This window comes from Lissotriton helveticus, chromosome 4_1 (assembly GCF_964261635.1).
Source record: "Lissotriton helveticus chromosome 4_1, aLisHel1.1, whole genome shotgun sequence".
In the NCBI taxonomy this organism is placed as follows: Eukaryota; Metazoa; Chordata; class Amphibia; order Caudata; family Salamandridae; genus Lissotriton; species Lissotriton helveticus.
Window position 1 is genome coordinate 9,012,595 of NC_136063.1, and position 21,311 is coordinate 9,033,905.

The following is a 21,311-nucleotide window of genomic DNA, read 5'->3' on the forward strand; positions in this document are numbered from 1 at the left end:
AGGTACCTGGAACACTGCTTAGTTCACCCTGTGCTACACCCTAGCCTGCAGACCTCAAAGGCTTCACGCAAACTGCGTCTGCAACATCACAGACTTCATCACACCACTTGTCATTCACACCAGCACCTCCATCCCCCTCACAGACCTGTGCTTTCACCTGGAAGGCCGCACCAATCCCCATTTAAGAGCCTCATTGAGTGTATAACAGATCCTGCTAACGCCAATGAACGCATCTTGGAGTAGATATTTACCTCTTTCAGCAACGTCACTGTCGACAAGCCATCACCAAGCATTTGGTCAGAACACACATTCATCAGGTTCAGCATCCCCGCCGCATTCCTGCACATAAACAATCAATGGCGTTTTGCTGCACCACACAGCACACAAGGAAACATCACAAACAAGGAGAAATGATGCATTTCACCTGATTGTGCCAGGGTAAGACAAGGTTTTACTTGGTCTTAATTTTGGCATCACTCTTGTAAATAGGGGGCAGCATCGAAATCAATAAGTGTCGCGGTGGAACGCCCACTGCCACACGCACTGTCTACCCCTTTCACGCTAACCGTAGCGTGAAAGGGGGCCTTACTTACAAGGCAGCGTTAAGCCACAGTAAGTGGCTTAACACTGCCTTGTACATAAGGTGAAGCCCCTATCGCCACCACGACGTCTTGAAAAGTGACATTATGGTGGCTATAGGGGCTTGTACATATGTCCCCTGATTTTAATTGTACACCAGAATAAAAATGATATCATAAAAAAGCAAAATTCTATAAGAGGTCATCGTTTTGATTGTTGTTGTGACTTATTTATTCAGGGCTCGCTTCTGATAACAGCAATGAACCTTTGGGATTGTAGTGGTGAGCAGCACGCGTGCAACATAGGCAGGTCTCCCTCCACAAGTGTAAGCAGTCTGAGTACTGGCACCAATAACAAGGCCCGGGAACAACCAGGAGGTACTGATGCCTGAAGATATTCAAGTGACTCTTGAATTCCCATCGAGGGGTCACCAGTGGGATGTTGAATGGAAGTGAGCTTCACTTAGAGTCTGGTAGAAGAGGGGTGCTGCTCCCCCCACAAGTGCAGCACCCTGTAGCGCTTAGACTCTACCAGGTTTTAAGCAAAAACATCCACAGCATTGGAGTCATTGATTTTTGCATTTCAGGAACAGACCCCATGTGTGGACTTGATGCTGAATATCTTCCAAAGAGGCTAGTCAGCTGCTGTGACACATCCACTAATTGGCATCACAGCTGGCACTGCCATGCTGCCAGGAGCATCACCAGGCCATCAGACATCTCTGAGTGGAACTGGAGGCCAGGCACTCTGCTGGCTGGAAATGCTGCCTGCTCCTGTCTAATGACACCCCAGCTTATATTTAGCATTCAAATTGTGTCTGATGTATGTAGATATAGGTTCCTGCATCATATATGTGACTCACAATCTGTTGCCTCCTTAGCAGGATATGAATCAGTAACATTCAAGAAGTTGGAATTGGAGTCCTATATGCTACCAAAGTACTCTGCAAGTGAATGAATGAATATTGAATGTGTGGAGCGCAAATGCCACCCCAAATGGAGCACCCTGGCCCTGAGCGGAGAAGCATAGAGTTCATAGCAGACAGAGCAGACATGCGCATGAGCGAAGGTCCCTCGAAGGCACAAGGGTGCTATCCTTCCTATCACTGTCACAGTGGCCCATTTCTTGCATTGCTGCAACCATAGTTTAGTTTTATTTGTTCACACAACAACTGACAGCAAGGCCAGTCTCAGAGATCACTCTCACACAACAGGGCAGCATGTGCTAAGGCACAGCATAAGAAGAGGATGCACCTCAGGTAAAGTGCACAAAGAACAGCAGAATACAGCAACGTCTGTGCCTAGTGGTGTGTCGGAGGCTTATCTGATGTCCTACTCTCACAGAAGACAAGGACGTTGAGGTGCAAGCAGCGTGTTATGAGATGCTGCATTAAGCCCCTGGCTTGGCGTCCGCGTCGTCTGGTCCGCTCTGATACGTCTGCACTTGTGCTCGCCAGGGGGGTAACCCGCTGGCTGTTCACAGCCAGGAACGAGGAGTGCAGTGTTGGGCTGTAGATGACAAACTTGGTATTCCTCATTTTCCAGATAGAAACAATTGTTTCCATAAATAGTAAGGGGCCTATTAGTGAGCGCTCTTGCGTCGCTCTTGCACCACGCAAAGTAGTGCAAGAGCGACGCAATCCCAAAATGGGATTCATGAAGCCACGCAGGGCCGCCTTGCATCGCCCTGAGGGGCTTCATAAACTGTAGTAAAGCAACGAAGCGCATATCGCTGTGTTGCGTTACTCTGCCCTGGGAAGATGTTTCATGTGTACTACGTGGGTGCTCCCATGCAACTCCCATGGATTTTGTCGTATTCCCAGATTTACCAGGAGTGCTCAACCTTGGGATATGAAAAAATGCTGCACCTTCCCAGGAAAGGCGGAGCAATGAGAAATATCTTTATTTTTCCTCCTTATTTCCTCATTCTCTATGTTCTGCATTCTTCATAGAAGCATATGTCTCAGGTGATGGGTTTTGTGCAGGAATGGGCATACATTCTCAAATTGCCATTTTCCATAAGAAAATAGCAATTTGAGAATCGCAATTCCAAGGGTGCCAGGGTTTCCAAAGGACACCTGTTGCACCCCTGAAATGTGCATGTAAGTACATGGGGTGCACATACATGCCCTAAGAGCATGTCTGTGCACCACATGGCACTGTGAATTTGAAAAAAAAAATGCATTTTAACAGGAAATCGCAAAATACCATCTACTTGGAGTAGGTGCTACTTTGCGATTCCTCAAGCCAAGATCGCAATTTGCAAGGCAACCCTACATAGCATTTAAGGAATTGCAAAATTGTGATTCCTTAAATGCCTGATCAAAATAAGGAATCACAATTTTTGCGATTCCTTATTTTGCTATGTGGCCCATACATACCAAAACGCCGTTTGCGATTCACAAACGGCTTCTTACATATGCCCCTCAGTCTTTTTTAATAACAGCAATGGTGGTAGCTAATGCTGCAAAAAAAGCTGTTGGTGAATTATTACTTGCAGGTTAGTAATGACGTGTATCTTTATTTTCAGTGTCGTTGAGGATGTATTACAAAAGAAGTTTCGAAAAGAAGTAAAAAATGTTGTGGAATGTGACGTCACCAGCAGTAGTCCAGTGCCGCCCACCGTCCCGACCCCAGTGGACTGTCTGGCCTTGTCATACATACTGGAGAACTTTTCAACAGACGAGAAGTCCTTCATCAAACTTTTGAACAATGTCTCCACTCTGTTAAAACCTGGGGGGTGTCTGATAATATATGCATGCCTGGGAGCTACGTTTTACAAGGTGGATCATGTCAGGTTTCCTTTGTTCTGCATCAAAGATGATTTTCTCAGAAAGGCTCTTGTGGATGAAGGTTATATCATAAAAGAATTTCACATTTTTAAAAGAAAAACAGAGGGTTCATATGATGTAATGGATTTTCAGAGTTGTGTCATTTTAAGTGCCTACAAAAAAAACGAAATTTAGAACCGAAAGGGGATCACTGCTCCGCTCCTATTTACATTCAATTGCTTCAAGCTTTCTTTTTCAGCATCATTTATAATTGTTTTCTTGGAAATATGACCATATATGTATACATATGTATGTGATGTAATTTAAAGTAATTGAATAGCATTGAGCTGAAAATTGGGGAAGCATGATAAAAAAAGAGGCTAATAAATCCTGGTTAATCAAAGGAGTGGCAACCGCAAGCTGGACAGCACTAATCTTACTTCAGCTCACAGCAGCGCTCTTACTTTATGTCTTCTTGGCATTTCTTGGTACCTATGGATCATGTTTCCCTCGGGGAGTCTCCATCTTCTTCCCCTCTCCCTTCTTCTTCTTGGTTCCCGTGGACTGTGCTTCCCTTAGGGAGTCTCCCAGCTTCCTACTCCTCTCCCTTCTTCTTCTTCTTGGTTCCTGTGGACCCTGCTTCCCTCAGGGAGTCTGCCAGCTTCCTTCTCCTCTCCCTTCTTCTTCTTGGTTCCTGTGGACCCTGCTTCCCTCGGGGAGTCTGCCAGCTTCCTCTCCTCTCCCTTCTTCTTCTTGGTTCTTGTGGACCCTGCTTCCCTCAGGGAGTCTGCCACCTTCACTCTCCCCTGCTGTCTTCTTCTTGGTTCTTGTGGACCATGCTTCCCTCAGGGAGTCTGTCAGCTTCTTCACCTCTCCCTTCCTTTTCTTGGTTCTTGTGGACCCTGCTTCCCTCAGGAAGTCTGCAGCTTCCTTCTCCTCTCTTTCTTCTTCTTGGTTCCTGTGGACCCTGCTTCCCTCAGGGAGTCTTCCAGCTTCCTTCTCCTCTCCCTTCTTCTTCTTGGTTCCTGTGGACCCTGCTTCCCTCGGGGAGTCTTTTAGCTTCCTTCTCCTCTCCCTTCTTCTTCTTGGTTCCTGTGGACCCTGCTTCCCTCAGGGAGTCTTCCAGCTTCCTTCTCCTCTCCCTTCTTCTTCTTGGTTCTTGTGGACCATGCTTCACTCAGGGAGTCTGCCAGCTTCCTTCTCCTCTCCCTTCTTCTTCTTGGTTCTTGTGGACCCTGCTTCCCTCAGGGAGTCTTCCAGCTTCCTTCTCCTCTCCCTTCTTCTTCTTGGTTCTTGTGGACCATGCTTCCCTCAGGGAGTCTTCCAGCTTCCTTCTCCTCTCCCTTCCTTTTCTTGGTTCTTGTGGACCCTGCTTTCCTCAGGGAGTCTTCCAGCTTCCTTCTCCTCTCCCTTCCTTTTCTTGGTTCTTGTGGACCCTGCTTTCCTCAGGGAGTCTGCCTGCTTCCTTCTCCTCTCCCTTCTTCTTCTTGGTTCTTGTTTGCCCTGCTTCCCTCAGGGAGTCTTCCAGCTTCCTTCTCCTCTCCCTTCTTCTTCTTGGTTCTTGTGGACCCTGCTTCTCTTAGGGAGTCTGCCAGCTTCCTTCTCTCCCTTCTGTTTCTTGGTAATCATTTCTCAACTCAGAGAATGTCTTGGCTTGTACCTCCCTTGTTCTTAGGACCTTCCTCTGACGCACAATGTTATTCAATGAACATAGAACCAGAAAGTGCTTCAAATCACTTAAATTCAATAATTATGAATTGAAAAAGTCTTGGGTATTGATGTTTAATGTATTTACCAAGATGCAAGTGAATTAATAAACGCTATGAATTCTATTAGTTTGTGCATGTTCTTTTTCACCACACAATCAGGGTGAACCCATGGAGGAACAGATGAATTGTCCACAATAGTGTTCACACACTACAAGCCGTATCACATCATCCTCTACATATAAGTCTATCTGTGGATATGGTGGATCAGGATCATGATTTGTCTCCATACACAATGTAGATTTTCATGTTTTTCAGAAAATGGTGATTGGTGACATTAACCTTGAATTGGTCTGCAATCCCTTCAGAGGCTTCTGTTTGTTCATTGTGCAGCAGGTCTTAATCCAGACAGAGTTCTTTTCTGTAGTACGTTGCCTTTCTTTGCTCCAGAGAAGCCCACAAAAAAGATCATCCAACCGTTGGTCTTTGATGCGATCAATGAAAAAACTGAACCTACTGCTAGGATCCAGGTGAAGAAGTGTCTCATCCACCTTTCAAGGGGCAAAGAGTATTAGGATACAAGGGATTGTCCAAAGTGAAAAGCAGTCAGAGCTCTAGGAAAAGAGTCCACCTGAGAGGAAGGTGGTATAGGGTGGACGCATCCAGAAAGCCTGGAGGACGCGCTCCATGAGCTGAAATCCCTGCAACCAGGAACAACAACCTCCAGAGTCAGAAGGCATACACATGAGGAAAGCCAGGACCAAATTAAGGTTCCACAGTGACATCACTGTTTTTGGCAGGATACAAATGAGTCAAACCTTTTATGAACCAACCTCATCACAACGGGCGATTTGAAGAAGGACGGCTGGTGTGGCGACAGGCTGAAAGGGCAAATACATCAACTTGCTGGCCCAGGGATAAAATAACTGACTGTTTGGCCTGTGTGTGACTGCCAATCCAGGCTACAAAGGTGTCCCAGTACCCAGTGCTAGTACCCCGCATAGACCATCGTTATAAAGCAGTGCCTGCAGCAAGGATGACATCCACACTCTTGTGAGAAAGATTGAATGCAGTCAACTGCATCACTTAATCTCTGCAAATGAAGGGCTACCTTGAGCAGGAGATCCACTGAAGCGGTTGTTTGATTGGATCGTTTCATCCGCAGTAGCTCCAGGTGTCACATTCTCCTTGCCCCTTTTGATGCTACGGGAGGGACGTTGGCCCAGTCAATCCTACTCTTCTGCAGAACCCAGGGTAGGAGAGGTAGCAGTGTTAAGTTGTACATGATTCTTGAGCCCCACTCTACCCGGAATGCGTTCCAGCGAGAGAATATTCTTGTAAACTCCAGAGCTCAATGGTTTTGCTCCTGCATGTTCTCAGTGGTGGGGTTAATGTCTAGCTAGAATTCCCCCCATTTACAGAAGATACCCTGTGCCATCTCAGGGTGTAACCACCATTGGGGATCCAGTAGGCACTGCCAGATGAGTTTGTCTGCCCTGGGGTGCAATGATCCGGCCAAGTAGCTGCAGACACTGAGACTCCCTCCGGGTTGCACTGCAAAGCCCACATATGCTGCCTGTTATGGTTCACTGACATATTATCAACAACACTAACATCGTCCTACAAACATATCGTGCCACGCATATCGGCCCCAAAAATATTGATTTCCTATATTAATAATGTAAATGTAAAAAATATTGAAAAAGTAAATAACTGTCAGTATTATCATTGTCAAAATTTTTGTTTTATATATATATATATATATATATATATATATATATATATATATTAATTGAAAAAAAACATACGTTTCAGGGACGTTATAGTTAGAAATTAGCATTTAAAAAACCTTAGAAATTCACTGAAAAAAACACCGGTTTCAGGGACGTTGTAGTAAGTTGGAAAATTTCACTCGTACAAAACCAGAGAAATTTGGCCTTTATAGTTAGTTCAGCTAACTATAACCCATGCCCCGCAATGCACTACTGAAGACGTCAGATTTTACATCATTCATGACATGGTCAGTGACATCACTGATGACAGCACTGATGACATCTTAAATGACATGACTGATGACATCACTGATGACATCTTCCACGTTACAATCTAATGCACCTCCTCATATAACATTTAATACATCCACTCTAAAATACAGACTAACATTTTTGAAACCATAGACACACCAATACCAGTTACTACATACCCACTCAGTGATTCTGAGGTCTACACACACATCCACTCATTCACCCATACAATCACACATACATGCAGCCACTCATCAATACAGCACTAACATGCATTCATACACCTATAGAGACATTCAAACACCACCACTCACCCATAGCGTTACTCACACACCTAGTCAGTCATTCAAATAATCAATCACACTCCCATTTACTCACCTATACAGTTATACACACACAACCTCACTTATTCATACAGATACTAACACCTATTTACTCTCTTATACAATCACTGATACAAGCACACACTCTTCCATACAGCTACTCCCACAATCACTCACAATCACATATAGTCATTTATACACTTCAACACTCACATATACTGTCTTTCACATATGCAGTTACTCACACATGTACCACTGAGACATCCATTCACTCACCAACACATCCATACACACACTCACCCACCCATATAGCCCTTCACAGATGCAGTCTTCAACCCATACACTCAGTGAATCATCCACTCACACATCTAGTCACAGAGTCACACCCCCACCCACCGACACAGACACTCCGGCACCCATACAGATACTGAAACAACCAATCAATAACCCATATAGATCCTCATTTAGCTACTCACTAACCCATGCAAATGCTTACACACCTACTGACAACCTAAACTGTGTGAATGTCTGTATCAGTCATTAACCCATGCATTCAGTAAGACACATTTAATCACTCACTTATACAGTCAGTCACACACCTACTAGTTCATCTATCCAATCAATCAATCAGTGAACTTGTAAAGTGCCCTACTAACCCGTGAGGGGGGGGGGGGTGCTGCTACTGCTCGAAGAGCCAAGTCTTGAGGAGCCTTGGGTCTGTCATAGATGGGTGGGGAGGGTGTTCCAGGTCTTGGCGGCAAGGAAAGAAAAAGATTTGCCGTCGGAGGTTGTACGTTGGATCCGCGGTACGGTGGCAAGGGCGAGGTTGGCGAAGCGGAGCTGGCGGGCGGGTGTGTAGAAGTTGAGTCTGTTGTTCAGGTAGGCTGGTCCGACGTTGTGGAGTGCCTTGTGAGCATGGGTGAGGAACTTGAAGGTGATCATTTTGTTGATGTGTAGCTAGTGCAGGTCTTTGAGGTGGGAGGTGATGTGGCTGTGGCGGGGAGCGTTGAGGATCAGTCGGGCTGAGGCATTCTGGATGCGTTGTTGTCGTCGCTGGTGTTTGGCTGGGATTCCTGTGTAAAGTGCGCAGACACTTATACACCCACTCATTGTTCAATACACCTTGGCCTGTATAAATATATATATATATAACATATTTAAATTTTACAGAAACACACTGTCACTGGATGATGACATCAGTGATGTAATTTGAGATGTCATCAGTGATGTCATCTGTGATGTTACAGGTCGTGTCACGAATGATGTAATATGTGACATCATCAGCAGTGCACTACAGGGGTGTGAGTTATAGTTAGCTCAACTAACTATAATGGCCGCATTTTTCTTGTTTTATGGAAGTGAAATGTCCAACTAACTAAAACGTCCCTGAAACCTGTGTTTTTTCAGTTCATTTCTAAGGTTTTTTAAATGACAATTATCCACCTTTATTTTCATTTCAATAATGGTGTCTGCATGGCTATTGTTATTGCTTTTCTCGCCAGTAGGGGTGATGAGTGTCTTAAAATCTGATTTTGGCCCCTCAGACCTTGGATAAACAAGGCCCTGGGTCTGGTGACGCGAGGAAGGTTTGCTGATTGGCCAATCGTGAGCCTACACAATTAGTTTGGATAACGGTTCATGGAATGTGATTGTTGTCCTGAATTGGCACTGCATATATGATCTCTGCTCAGCTTGTTTATCTTGGAAGTATTTTAACTTGCAATGTTTATTTTGATAATGTTTTGTGTAAATAAAATAAGGCCAGAGTTGGTCTTTCTCGAAAGCCACAAGTTAAACTTTGTGTCCTTCTTGTGTGTATGGCTTTTGCTCTGAGGCGCCCTCCTCTTGAGGGGTTCACCTCCTGAGAAGACCTGGCTGACATATAAGACCATATCCTTGAAAAACATGTGCGCACACATCTAAGGGCTTCAAGCCAATTTCGCAAAGTTGATTCACGCTTGAACAATCCAAAGTGACAATTCCTATTTAATCTGATCATGAGGACTGTTTTAGCAAACATTTTCAGCTCAATGTGTCATTAGCAGGTGCCCTTGGAATAACAGAGCCAGCTGAAAGTCCGAAACAGCGAAATATTGTTACCAGTAAGAGGCGTCATTGGGTCATGAAAAACACCTCATTTGTCATATACAGCCCTCCGAGAAGGCGAGACGGCGCTATTGTGCCGTTACCAGAGACTGTGTGTTCTTTTCATTCGTATATTTTCATAGTCGAGATTAGAGGATCAGCTCGCCCCTTTTTGCATGATAAAGGGGTGAATTCAAATTAATAAATGGGGGCATATTCTCAACAACTGGCGATATTTATCGCTAAATAAGCTTAGCAAAATGTTTTCTATCGCCGTGCATCGCTGGATTTTATCGCAGATATAACGTGCTATTAGCAACATTTATCTCAAATACGATAAAATATCAGGCAATAGCGGCTTAATGCGTGAATATCGCTGGAAATCCAGCGATATTCAGGCATTAACGCCAATAGGGTCTTAACCTGAATATCCACCTTCCATTGGATATACAGGTTCAGAAGTGGACAGAGCAGGTGTTAGTTTTATAATATAGCCCGGAGTTCCTCGTGGAAAAATTAGCTCGTAGTAGCGCCATGAAGCTACACTCGTAGCAGCTGTGCGCTTTACAAGACGCATAGGAAATACACAACTGATATCAAAAGTGGAAGAAAGACTATAGTGAAAGAAAATTAAAAAAATATTACCCGCTATTATATGCGAGATTAATAGTGTTTTATCAAGCAGCACTTATTTTGCCTGGGGCAGGGCGTTAATATAGCTCACAGTGAGGGATATATATTAGATCTATCCACTTTTAAAGTTAGTTTCATGGTCACCGTAGAGGGTATAGAGTGGCCAACTAGAAGTATGCGATTTTGCGGTCTTGACGATTTACACTTAATTATAGATTTGTTGAACGTAAGAAGTAGCCCATTATTGGATTCTAAATTTGCAGGTGCTAACAATAAAATATTAATTTCTAACTCAAACGGATGAAAAGTTACTAAAACAAAAAGCTATCATGCATGTTGAAACGGTGTGAGAAAGAATGAGATGGAGTCGGTGAAGAGTAAGACAGCGAGAGATCGAGGGGATGACGCAGAGAAAACCTTGCAGAGTAATGTAGGAAGCCATGGGTAATATGTACAAGAAGTGAGGGAGGAGATGGGGTGGAGAAAAAAAAAGAATGGAAAGAGAATGGAAGCAAGAGACAGACAAGAGAAAGAACTAGGCAGGCAGGTTGGTAGGAGAAGAAAAGTCAAGTGGAAGGATGGATGGACGGACAGATTGATGGCTGGTTGGTCAGGTGGATGGATGGACGGACAAATTGATGGCTGGTTGGTCAGGTGGATGGATGGACGGACAGATTGATGCTTGGTTGGTCAGGTGGATGGATGGACAGACAGATTGAAGGCTGGTCAGGTGGATGGATGGACGGATAGATTGAAGGTTGGTCAGGTGGATGGATGGACGGACAGATTGATGGTTGGTTGGTCAGGTGGATGTAGGGACGGACAGATTGATGGCTGGTCAGGTGGATGGATGGACGGACAGATTGATGGTTGGTTGGGCAGGTGGATGGATGGACAGACAGATTGATGGCTGGTCAGGTGGATGGATGGACGGATAGATTGAAGGTTGGTCAGGTGGATGGATGGACGGACAGATTGATGGTTGGTTGGTCAGGTGGATGGAGGGACGGACAGATTGATGGCTGGTCAGGTGGATGGATGGACGGACAGATTTATGGCTGGTCAGGTGGATGGATGGACGGATAGATTGAAGGTTGGTCAGGTGGATGGATGGACGGACAGATTGATGGTTGGTTGGTCAGGTGGATGGATGGACGGACAGATTGATGGCTGGTCAGGTGGATGGATGGATGGACAGATTGATGGCTGGTCAGGTGGATGGATGGACGGACAGATTGATGGCTGGTAAGGTGGATGGATGGATGGACAGATTGATGGCTGGTCAGGTGGATGGATGGACGGACAGATTGATGGTTGGTTGGTCAGGTGGATGGATGGACGGACAGATTGATGGTTGGTTGGTCAGGTGGATGGATGGATTAGGGACTAAGAGGCCGGCGGGCGTCGAAGCATTTCAACGTCAAGGGGCTCAGATTAAGAGGTTTTCATACAATACACTTCTTTCTTCCTTTCTCTGTAGTGGACGATCAGTAACAAATGCGAAAAGCAGGTACCCCAGATCGCTGCGGTTTGCACATTCTGACTATGAGGCTGAATTACTATAAATACAATATTCTAAAAGCCCCTGCACGATCTGAGCTGCTGTTGTCCTGGCAAAATCGAACATTTTTATCTTTACAATACAAATGTCTTTAATTTAGCTTTCATGGAACATGCTCAAGATATGTCGGCCATATAGGGCAAGAAGTCTTGCATAAATGAAAGCTCGGCCCAGATCCCCGCATCCCTGGCCTATGGGCTGCGGTCTACGGTCGGTGGGTGGCGGGCGTGGGAGAGTTCAGTGGGTTTAAGACATTCACATCACTGGTTTGTCTAGAACCATAACATTGCAAGCCAAAATCCAGCTCAGTTTTTCATAATTAAGAGGGCGATAAAATTGACATTGCGGGCATTGCATTGTACACTGAGGCGTTCTTCTAAATAGAATCACTTTTGTTTTTATGACCAAGGGCTGTTTCGTGTTATTTATGATGTCATTAAAATAGAGCATCAATTAGTACAACAAAACCAACTTTGTATTTTCTGCAAAACTTCAGCAAAGAACTGGTTCTATTCTCTCTGCGCAAAAAGTAAGACTATTCTCACTTTGTACATGATCTGAATGAGGGAGATTCCAATCCCTGTAAAACATATATACACGAAAAATGGAAAAAAAGGTTTTCCACTCCCTGGATGACAAAGTAATTATTCATTTTTCGAAATTTCAGTCTGGTGTCAATGCTCTAATAAAAGCCATGACAGAGTGTGCACCTGCCAGCTTTTGATGTTGCTTGCATTTGACCTTTCCATTGTTTTATTGAGTCTCTGTGCTCCTTTGCATTGCCTAAGTTGTGACCCTTTCAGTGATTCTGCGTCACCAGCAAAAACCAGAATTGAAATTCATGTAGAGGGACAAATGTCAGAAAGAATCTATCCTCTGTTGCACTGGGTGATGTCCTGGTGAAATGTCCTTCAAACAGGCACCAGCCCCTCAAGTGCTGGAGGAAGGGCAGGTGCCTTTTATCCCAGGATTGCCCTGGAAACAACTGTGACATCATGATATTGAAAGGGATTTCACTCTAATGTCAGAGCCTGAGGCAATGTTCTCAGGGGAAGGACGCCCGGGTGTATTTGCATTGTATTATATTGCAACATTTACAAAGCACTTACATGGGGAGCCGGAAGCTCGCCTACACCTTGTAGGGTGTGTGTTGGAAAGGAGTTGCCACTGTGTGGAAAGTGTTTCCATTGCATGTGTGCGGACCGTCATGTTATGGGATGAAACCTCCTCAGTGTGATGAATGAGGAAGTGTGAGAGACACGGACACAGTTTGTCTTTGAGTAGTCCAGCAGCTTTGAGCAGGTCCAGAGGTTCCTGTACAACACTTCTCATGTTCATAGTCCACTCAGCTGGTCCCTGCACTGGGCTGTCCCTTCGCAGATATTCTGTTCAGAGTTCATCTTTGTGACCAAGCATAGGTTTGAGGAAGACATGGATCAGAGGTCTGCTGGGACAGCCTTTGTTACTACCATCCCCAATCTAATTGCCAGTGTGAGATGTCAAATGTGGACATCGAAGGAGTCTAGTTGGGCCCCACAGTGGTGGAATACATTAAAGTTCTTCTGTTGGCCAGCGGCCAATGGATGGCAGACCCTTTGAGTTATTCTATGCCTGAACCGATTGTCATGGGTGGGTTGATGGTAGGATATGACACGGTACTGGATGATGAACTTCACTCATACAGTTTTGTCTTATGCAAGAGTGTCAAGCACGGCAAGCAGTATTATGCAGTCTGTATGAACTACAGTCGACTGCCAAACAGCCGAGTGGTATGGCATTAGTATGTGTTCTGGATTGTATTGTATTGTAAATTGCATTTGTATAGTACTCGGTACCCCAGTTAGGTTGGGCAGCACGCTGCTCTGGAAGCCAGAGGTGGTAGGATTTTATTGGTGGTAATTGTGGTTCATCTTGCACTCTTGAGAGTATTGTGTAGTGCATTCACTCCAATTTCTATTTAGCAGATTACATTAATAGGAGTTAGGTGTGATCATTAGTGGAAGAGGGGGTATACACATTCATGCATTGGTTGGCAGCATAAGTAGATGGGCTCCATATAAATAGGTATTGCTCGTTTGCAGGGGTGTGACTTAAAGGAGAAGTTGTGATCTTCAAGCGAGATGTAGGAGATACAAGAAGTGGAATAAAGTCAAGCAAGCATGGGACTTAGGGTAGGCTGTGCTTGGAGAGAGGTGCCGAGTAGAGGTTGGAAAGGAAGAAGAGTCAACAGTTGAAGGATAACGGAGTCTGTTCCTCTGAGAGTGTCTAAAGTGATGCTTCACCGGCACAGGCTCAGTGAAGTGTGAGCTCTCCACCTGATTGCCATTCAGCCTCTCTGTTGCAGTGATCACACACGCAAAAGGAAAGGTCCTGTCTAGAAACTTCCTCACTTGAACAATAGAAACTGCAGCCTTCCCTTCCCTCCTCATACTCACTTTTATCAACCTGCAGTGCTCACGAAAAGCAAGTCATCAGTCTGCCCTTCTTCAGGAGGCCCTCATTAACTTGCTAAAGGGGAATCCTGCCTGCCCTCTCTCACTTCAGCCCTCAAGCCACAGGAATGTAGGCAATGCTTGGGGAGGTGAGTCCAGGGGTTTGTCTTGAGATCAGAAAGGAGGAATCATGTGGATAAGACTTCACACCATGAAGATGAGGAGGTGAAGGCTTCCAACTAAGAGCTCGAGCCACCTTTCGGAATCTCGAGATGCCAGCACATGCTTCCAGCAAACTCATGGAAAGTGAAAAGCCCGGCAGTGTGATTGATACATGTTGGGCTGACCCTTACACATGGCAGTGACACAGAGACAGAGACCCCCGGGACTCTCTGTTCACCTCACAGGGATGCAATGTCACAGGCCTGGCGATGATCGCAGAAGCTTGTACCCTATCCAGGTTCATGACTTTGGCCGCTACTGTGCTGCCAAGGCCTCGACTGGCAGTTCTGGCTGGACTGTTCCCATGGGGCATAGGGTCAAGGCTGATTTGCATATGGCTGGGTCCAAACTGGAATAGCATGGTGAGCAAAAAACGATGGATTTAGGCTTTGATCTCTGTACTGGGGTGAATGTTTGACATTGTTTTGCATTTGTCACCCCGAGTGGGCTGGGTATGCTTAGACGTGAGCCCTGTGCTCTCCATGCCACTGGAGTCAAGCTATCCTGGCTGATGAGGGCTGAAAGCCCGAAACCGGTCCTAGGATGCTTGATTCCAGTCCAGGAAGGATCTGGCTTGACAGTTCTGGCTGGACTGTTCCCATTGGGCACAGGGCCAAGACTGATTTGCATATGGCTGGGTTCAAACTGGAATGGCATGGTTGGTGAGCAAAGAAGCGATGGATTTAGGCCCAGATCCCTGTACTGGGGTGAATGTATGACATTGTTCTGCATTCTGACCATCAATTGTTCTTTTTGCATTGGTCATTTCTATTGCAAGGCACCACCTTGCTGTCCAGTCTGTTTCTTTCTGTCACAGTGGAGATGCAGCCACTGCACACCGGCTAGAGTTATGAGGTACAGCAGTAATGCAGAGCACTGGTAACCACCTTGATTATTCTAGTAATCAGTGGCGGCTCACCGATGGAGTGCTATGGGCGGTGAGGCGGGTGAGGGAGGGGCAGGGTGGGGGGTAGTGGACTCGGACTAACAACGGACAGATCTCAGAGCAAGGCTTACTCTGAGTTCTGTCCATCGTATGTCCAAGCCCACCAGAATCCCAGACTGCCCCTCCCCCACCCTACAGCCCCACAGCACTCCCTTGGCGAGCCGCCACTGCTAGTAACAGTGTCTGCTGCACTTTCAGCCATCTTCTTGGTTTCCAACGAGACCAGCGTCAACTTACTGTTGAGTCCGCCTCTGTACAGCCAGATGCACTGCCCTCCTGTGAACACAGCAGCTGAGGATATGTGAACTGTTGGCCTCTCTATGCTGTTTACTGCCCAGTCAGCACCGCCGTCCTCTCAAGGACGCCAAGTGACAGCGTCTGGTGAGAGCCATGCAGGGCAGCCTCTGGATTCCCAGCATGCAAAGGGCTCTTCTCATCAGTCCCTCAACATCTGCATGGCCACCAGCAGCTTCTTCCATGAAGATAACCTCTTCCCATCGTTTCCTAAGCTGAAGGTGACAAGCATACCACCAATGCACACCAGAACTCTGCTGGTGATGAGAAGTGGTTCATTCCAGTGAACTTGGCAAGGCTCCTCAGATGAGAAGGGTATGTCCACCATGTCATGGAAAGGAAGGCTGTCTGCATTAAAGCGCACTCTGACCCACAATCTAAGAGAGAGTTTTAATTACGTGCTACTTGTAACTTTTGAAAACAAATGGCAAAGTGGACTTGTGTGACGGTTTCCTGGCCCATTAAAATATAACAATTTAATACATACTAAACCGATGCTGCATTATCTCAACCCTGTGTCTAAAGATACTATCTGATCAAGACAATATATGTAGCAGCTGTTTCAATTGAACTTGAAAAAACTAGGATTGTTTATAGAATATTTCATTTGCAGCCAGATATGTTCTCCCACCCGCCATTAGAAGGATACTGTCTCCACTTCAAAAAGGAGACCTAATCTTTCCTAATGGGCAAATTCCTCTCCTAAAGCTCACACTACAATCACCCCCTCAACCTGACTTTAGCTATCATCACTGCACTATTCCTTGGCTGCCCTCCCCTATGTTACCCACCCTACACTTGGATCCACCCTTCTGGGTGATGAGACTGCTTTTCAAGTTTATCGCATCGTTTTTGCTCCTATCCCTTATAGTAGTTCGAATATTATGATTGCTTTGTTTTACCATACACTGTTTCTATTTGTTCCCTATCCCTGGACTCTCCTCCCCCCTTTGTTTTGTGTCCCTCCTGATTCTACTGTAAAGCGCTCTGATACCCTCACGGGTCTGGTTCGCGCTCTATAAAACTTAAAATAAATACATAAATAAATAAGTTCCTGTCATGCACCGGGTCAAAGGTTTTGTGATGTCATTTCCTGTGACATCAGTGGGTGTGAGACGTCACTGGCGTGTTGGTCATTCGACGTCCCCTCGACGCCAGCGAGTACAGGATCAGCGTGGTTCCAGAACGAAGGTAAACGACGCAGACAGCAATAGTTTGCCCTACAGTGCCATCTAGTGGCCATTTTGCGGTACCGCAGCTAAGGAGAATAATAATATGGACAAGCATGCAAGAAAAGGGAACCAATTGCTGAAGCTTGCAATAAGTGCCAGGGAAGAATGTTATCCACGTATAAAAAAAATAAAAAATAAGTTAGAGAACACCACCAGCACCCAGCAGTTCCGCAATGCATAGGTGAATGCCCGAGGCTGAACAAATCCCCACTAGATACCTGCATGGACAGCCGCAGAAATGTTTCCAGGGGGGGCAACATTTTAACTTCATCACCATCCTCCGACGTGATTGAGCACAAGTATTAAACACATTTAAAAAAAATCTAATAAGACAAAGAGCTTAAATAAACAAGGATACCCATAGGGGGAAGAGAAAAATCTTGTGTGGCGCCACAGCAGACGACCTGGCAACTACAATAAAACAGAGGGAAAAACTAAAAATGGTCGGAAAAAAACAAAAACATTCTAAATCAGGTTGATGTGGTTCTAAATCATGGGTACTCACAAATTTTCTCTCGGGGGCCAAATTTACAGTGTGGTGTGTGACCGAGAGCCGCACTGGTAGGGGTGGGGTCAGTGGGGGAGGGGTGTTGTGCTAGAGCAACAACATAAACTATGACCATGAAGTAAAACGCATACCCCTGCAAACAGAATGACAATGGGCCTGTCCACAGTCTGCTCGGGGTGGGGAAGGAGCTGCTGCAGCCTCTAGAGTTCAAAGAGAAGTGCGAAAGGCCCCAAGTGAGAGAACGTTTAAACTCCTGGGGCTTCTCGCAGGGGAACGGCACAGCCTGCTGTAATTGTAAAAATTAAGGGGACCAAAGGCGTTCCTAAAAGGAATGTTGAAGACCTCCCTGCTCAGAACACATGGACGTCCGCTACATCAACGTGCGCTGCCTGAGTGATAATACCACACTGTCACTGGGCCAGCACCGGACGGACCGGCAATCCAGGTAGGCGCGGTTCTATGATTCTTGCTCAGGGAGGGCCACGCGCATCGATGGGTGTGCCACAAACATGAACTGGGAATGGACAGTGGTACAAAATATTGCAAAGATCTGATATTTTAGGTACTTACATTGTCAACTTTTGACATTTTGAACACCTTAAGTATCAAACAACGAGGGACCTACTTTATTTTCCCTGCTTTGCTTCTGGCTTTATGTTCCTGTTGCCACACATTTCTTTGCAGCTTTTATTGTTTAAAAAAAAAAAAGTAAATTCCACTTTGCAGTTTGCAAAGCATTGAAGTTTAAACGTGTGGTGCAGTAAGCCTTCTGACAACTTTGCACACCCCTGCCTAATAAAATAATTCAGACTTTATAATTATTTATCCTCCCTTTCTATGTACATAGGCAAAAAAAACACAGTTAAAAACCGAGCTATGGTTTTGCCAAATGTGCAAAACCAATGCAACTCACCAGTTATGCTAACCGACGCACACATAATTCATGTTCCCCTTCATGCTCAAAACCCTTTCTTAACTGTGCCTGGGTCTTTCACCCATCTCTGTTGAGGCCATCCAAGTTTTTACTGAGATATTGCTGTGTTTCCCTTCCAGCCTCTCACTACTCCCAGCATTCACATCTCCTCCTTAATGGAAGAATCAACAACATACTTGAAGTGCTGGTAGTGAGTTGTCTGCTTGTTTAGGTAGGAGCGACCCTTTCTGGTAGCCACAGTGCTGCTAACAAGTCAACGTCAGGGCAGACAGTGCCTTCCCAAAGGAGTCTCCGAGACTAAAAAAACACCCCGAAGGGATAAACCTCCGATGGAAGCGGTGACTCCAGAATCCAGGCAACAGGACCTGAAAATGAGGATAGTCAGCAAGGGGATGACAGACCTGGGAAGAAGAGGAGAATTGCAGAAGAAGGAACCCACAGGACCGAAATACCAAACTGGAGAAAAGTGTCACCAACAGAAGCGAATAGATATCAACAGGAGAAAAGAGACACCAACAGGAGCGAAGAGTGTTGCAACGAAAGAAAAATGAGCATTCCAGCCCCTTATATATACACAAGGACAGCAAGGAAGTGACGCAACAGGAAAAGGAGAACCACCATCTTGGTTTAGGAAGAAAAAGGAAAAAGGTTATAAAACCTCCATCTTGGAATGGTGAAGAAAAAACAGTACTCAAGGCACTCTGGGAACCAGACAGAGGAATTTTGGAAGGAAGGAACACGAAAAAATAGCCCCTAAACATGACTGAAGGCAACTCATATTAAGGTCACTCTAAGATTCAGGTAAGTCTACAGCACTTGGTTTTCCCAGGCAGACTCCCATCCAGGTACTAACCAGGCCCGACCCTGCTTAACTTCAGACGCGATCAGGTGTTTTTAGGGTGGTATGGCCGCTGCCTACAGTGGCGGTGTACCCCAAGAGAAAAGAGAAGTGCTTCACCTCCAAAGACACCAGACAGCCACCCAGGCAGATCGATGGCCCAGGAGACAGCACCAAGGGAGAACCACACGTAAGCCGCAGCAAGCGCAAACCGCGTTGCTCCCATCGCTTCACAGTGAGACCGTCCAGGCCGAGTATCAGCAGTTGGAGTCGAACGGCATCCCTGCCCCTGATCGCAAATGCCAGAGGTGCAATAGAAGATTTCGAAGAGGCAGTCACATGACTACGATGTTCATCCAGAAACCTCCTCTCCTGGTTCATCATCGCCACCTGATGTCCAGGCCCAATGGCAGCTACGTCATTAGTGCCATGTGCATGACACCGCACTCAGCTAGAAACTTGGAAGTGTAACCAGAGGGTCTACAACAGGAATCGGTCAACCAGCTGAGGTCAAAAGGGAAGTTGCGAATGGCAGGGCCGGACAATGAAGAAACCCAAGCTACTACAGGAGTGATTTCTGACACCGCAACAGCAAGGGAAGAGGGGGATCAGCCGAGAAGGAACTGGCAACTGCACAGCAGGAGTCCAAGAGTAAGCCGCACAGCCTGCGCAAACCGAGTCTCAAGTGGTACGTTCCTCAGAGTGTTCATCCCTCCCCCGTCATAAAAGTCCCAACAGCCCAAGAAGTCAAAGTACATGAATGCAAGTGCCTCCCCAGAGAACATGGAGGTACCTGGCCACTCCCTGCCTCAGGTGATCAACTCCAGACTAGACACCTGCATCCATCAAGGCAAGTCATCACCCACCACTGTCCAGTTTCACCACACGGCTGGCAATGCCACCATGCCCGTACTCATCAAGTGCGCCTATCGACACCATCTCGAATACTTATGGAATGGAGTCTGACAACATTGCCAAGCTAGCCAACAAGAAGACTCCGAGGCCACCTGCTAACCTGGTCAGCACCTGAACTGCGGCAGCGAGAGCATGTCCTGACCAAGATCCATACAACCTTGAGGTTTGTGCGAGAGACTGGCTACTGGCTCCTCAGTGGCTTGCAGCTGCCCCCAGCTGGCACACACGCAGCCCCAATCACAGCCTATCAGCAGTCCTGTGGCAAGCCTGAAGAAGGGCCTCCCCAGGCGGGAGAGCTGGAAGAGACCTTGCCCCACCGACAGGTCACCGGAGGCAACAAGACAGCCTAAGAGAGAATTCAGGAGATCTAGAAATAATCCGGTGAACTTTCACCATGGACTCCAAAAATGATCTTGACGCACCCAGTTAATGAACTGTAATTAATCACCACATACCATCCTCAAGGTCAGCAAAAGGAAGCCACCTGGGACCAAAGGGCATGCTTCCACCGGCATGTTACTACAGTGCAGCAGACATCTCCAAGCAAGCGTTCGTGTCCTGAATCACACAGGTTAAATGTTGAGGGCCCGCCGAGATCGTCCTGCTACCGTCCGAGTCACCAGTCCTGGTCTGCTGTCTTCTGGATGCCTGACCCGAGAAGCTGATGGACCCTGTGGTGTATATTTCATTGTTATTTCTCCCTACAGGTTGGACTAGGGAACCTTTGTTTTTATTAACATTTTGGATGAATGCTGTGTCCTGCGAGACACGTTCTAGTGTCTCGAGAGGCACAGAGTTAGTAGCCACTCCCTTATGGGAGAGGTGTGGCGCCGCGGCCAGGGCGACTGACGCTGGAATCTGGCGACCACGGTTCGATCCCCGGCTCCGGCGGCAGGTCAGCCCAGCACCATGTGACTCTGGGCAATAGCTCGCTTAATCTTCCCGACGGCCCCCAGCGCCTAGAGACCCTTACGGGTGATTGTGCGCTTTACAAATGTGGACTTTACTTTACTTTACCTGCACCCCCACACGCATCCCTCACAGGCGTCAGGAGTGACATGAGCCGGCTAATAAAAGGGCCCGAGTGCACGTGCTCGAGGCCTGTTGAATGACTACTGATACTGGGTCTGCTACAGTCCTTCCTTAGCATGTGGGCCTGGGGCCCACAACACAACAGGTGCCTGTGAACCCCCTGTGGAGCTATCAGACTGACGGGGGAAGGTTTGAGGTAACACTCACCTGATTAAGTCTCTGGGCTGCTCGCATTTGTTGGACAAGTTTTGGTGAATTCACGACCCTCTGCCGGGAG

General features: G+C 46.4%; 1 protein-coding gene and 1 pseudogene across 1 annotated transcript in view; one reads left to right on the forward strand and one right to left on the reverse strand.

The window, feature by feature from the left end:
* The window catches only part of LOC144826894 (nicotinamide N-methyltransferase-like), a 57,532-nt gene extending 53,337 nt beyond the window's left edge, over positions 1-4,195 (forward strand). Inside the window, exon 5 of the mRNA XM_078685356.1 lies at positions 3,109-4,195. Coding sequence (XP_078541482.1) covers positions 3,109-3,544 — 436 coding nt within the window. The 3' untranslated portion in view covers positions 3,545-4,195. The remainder of the gene's footprint in view (positions 1-3,108) is intronic.
* A 14,858-nt stretch (positions 4,196-19,053) lies between these two features.
* Positions 19,054-19,165, reverse strand: LOC144829844 (5S ribosomal RNA; annotated as a pseudogene).
* Positions 19,166-21,311: the final 2,146 nt, after the last annotated feature.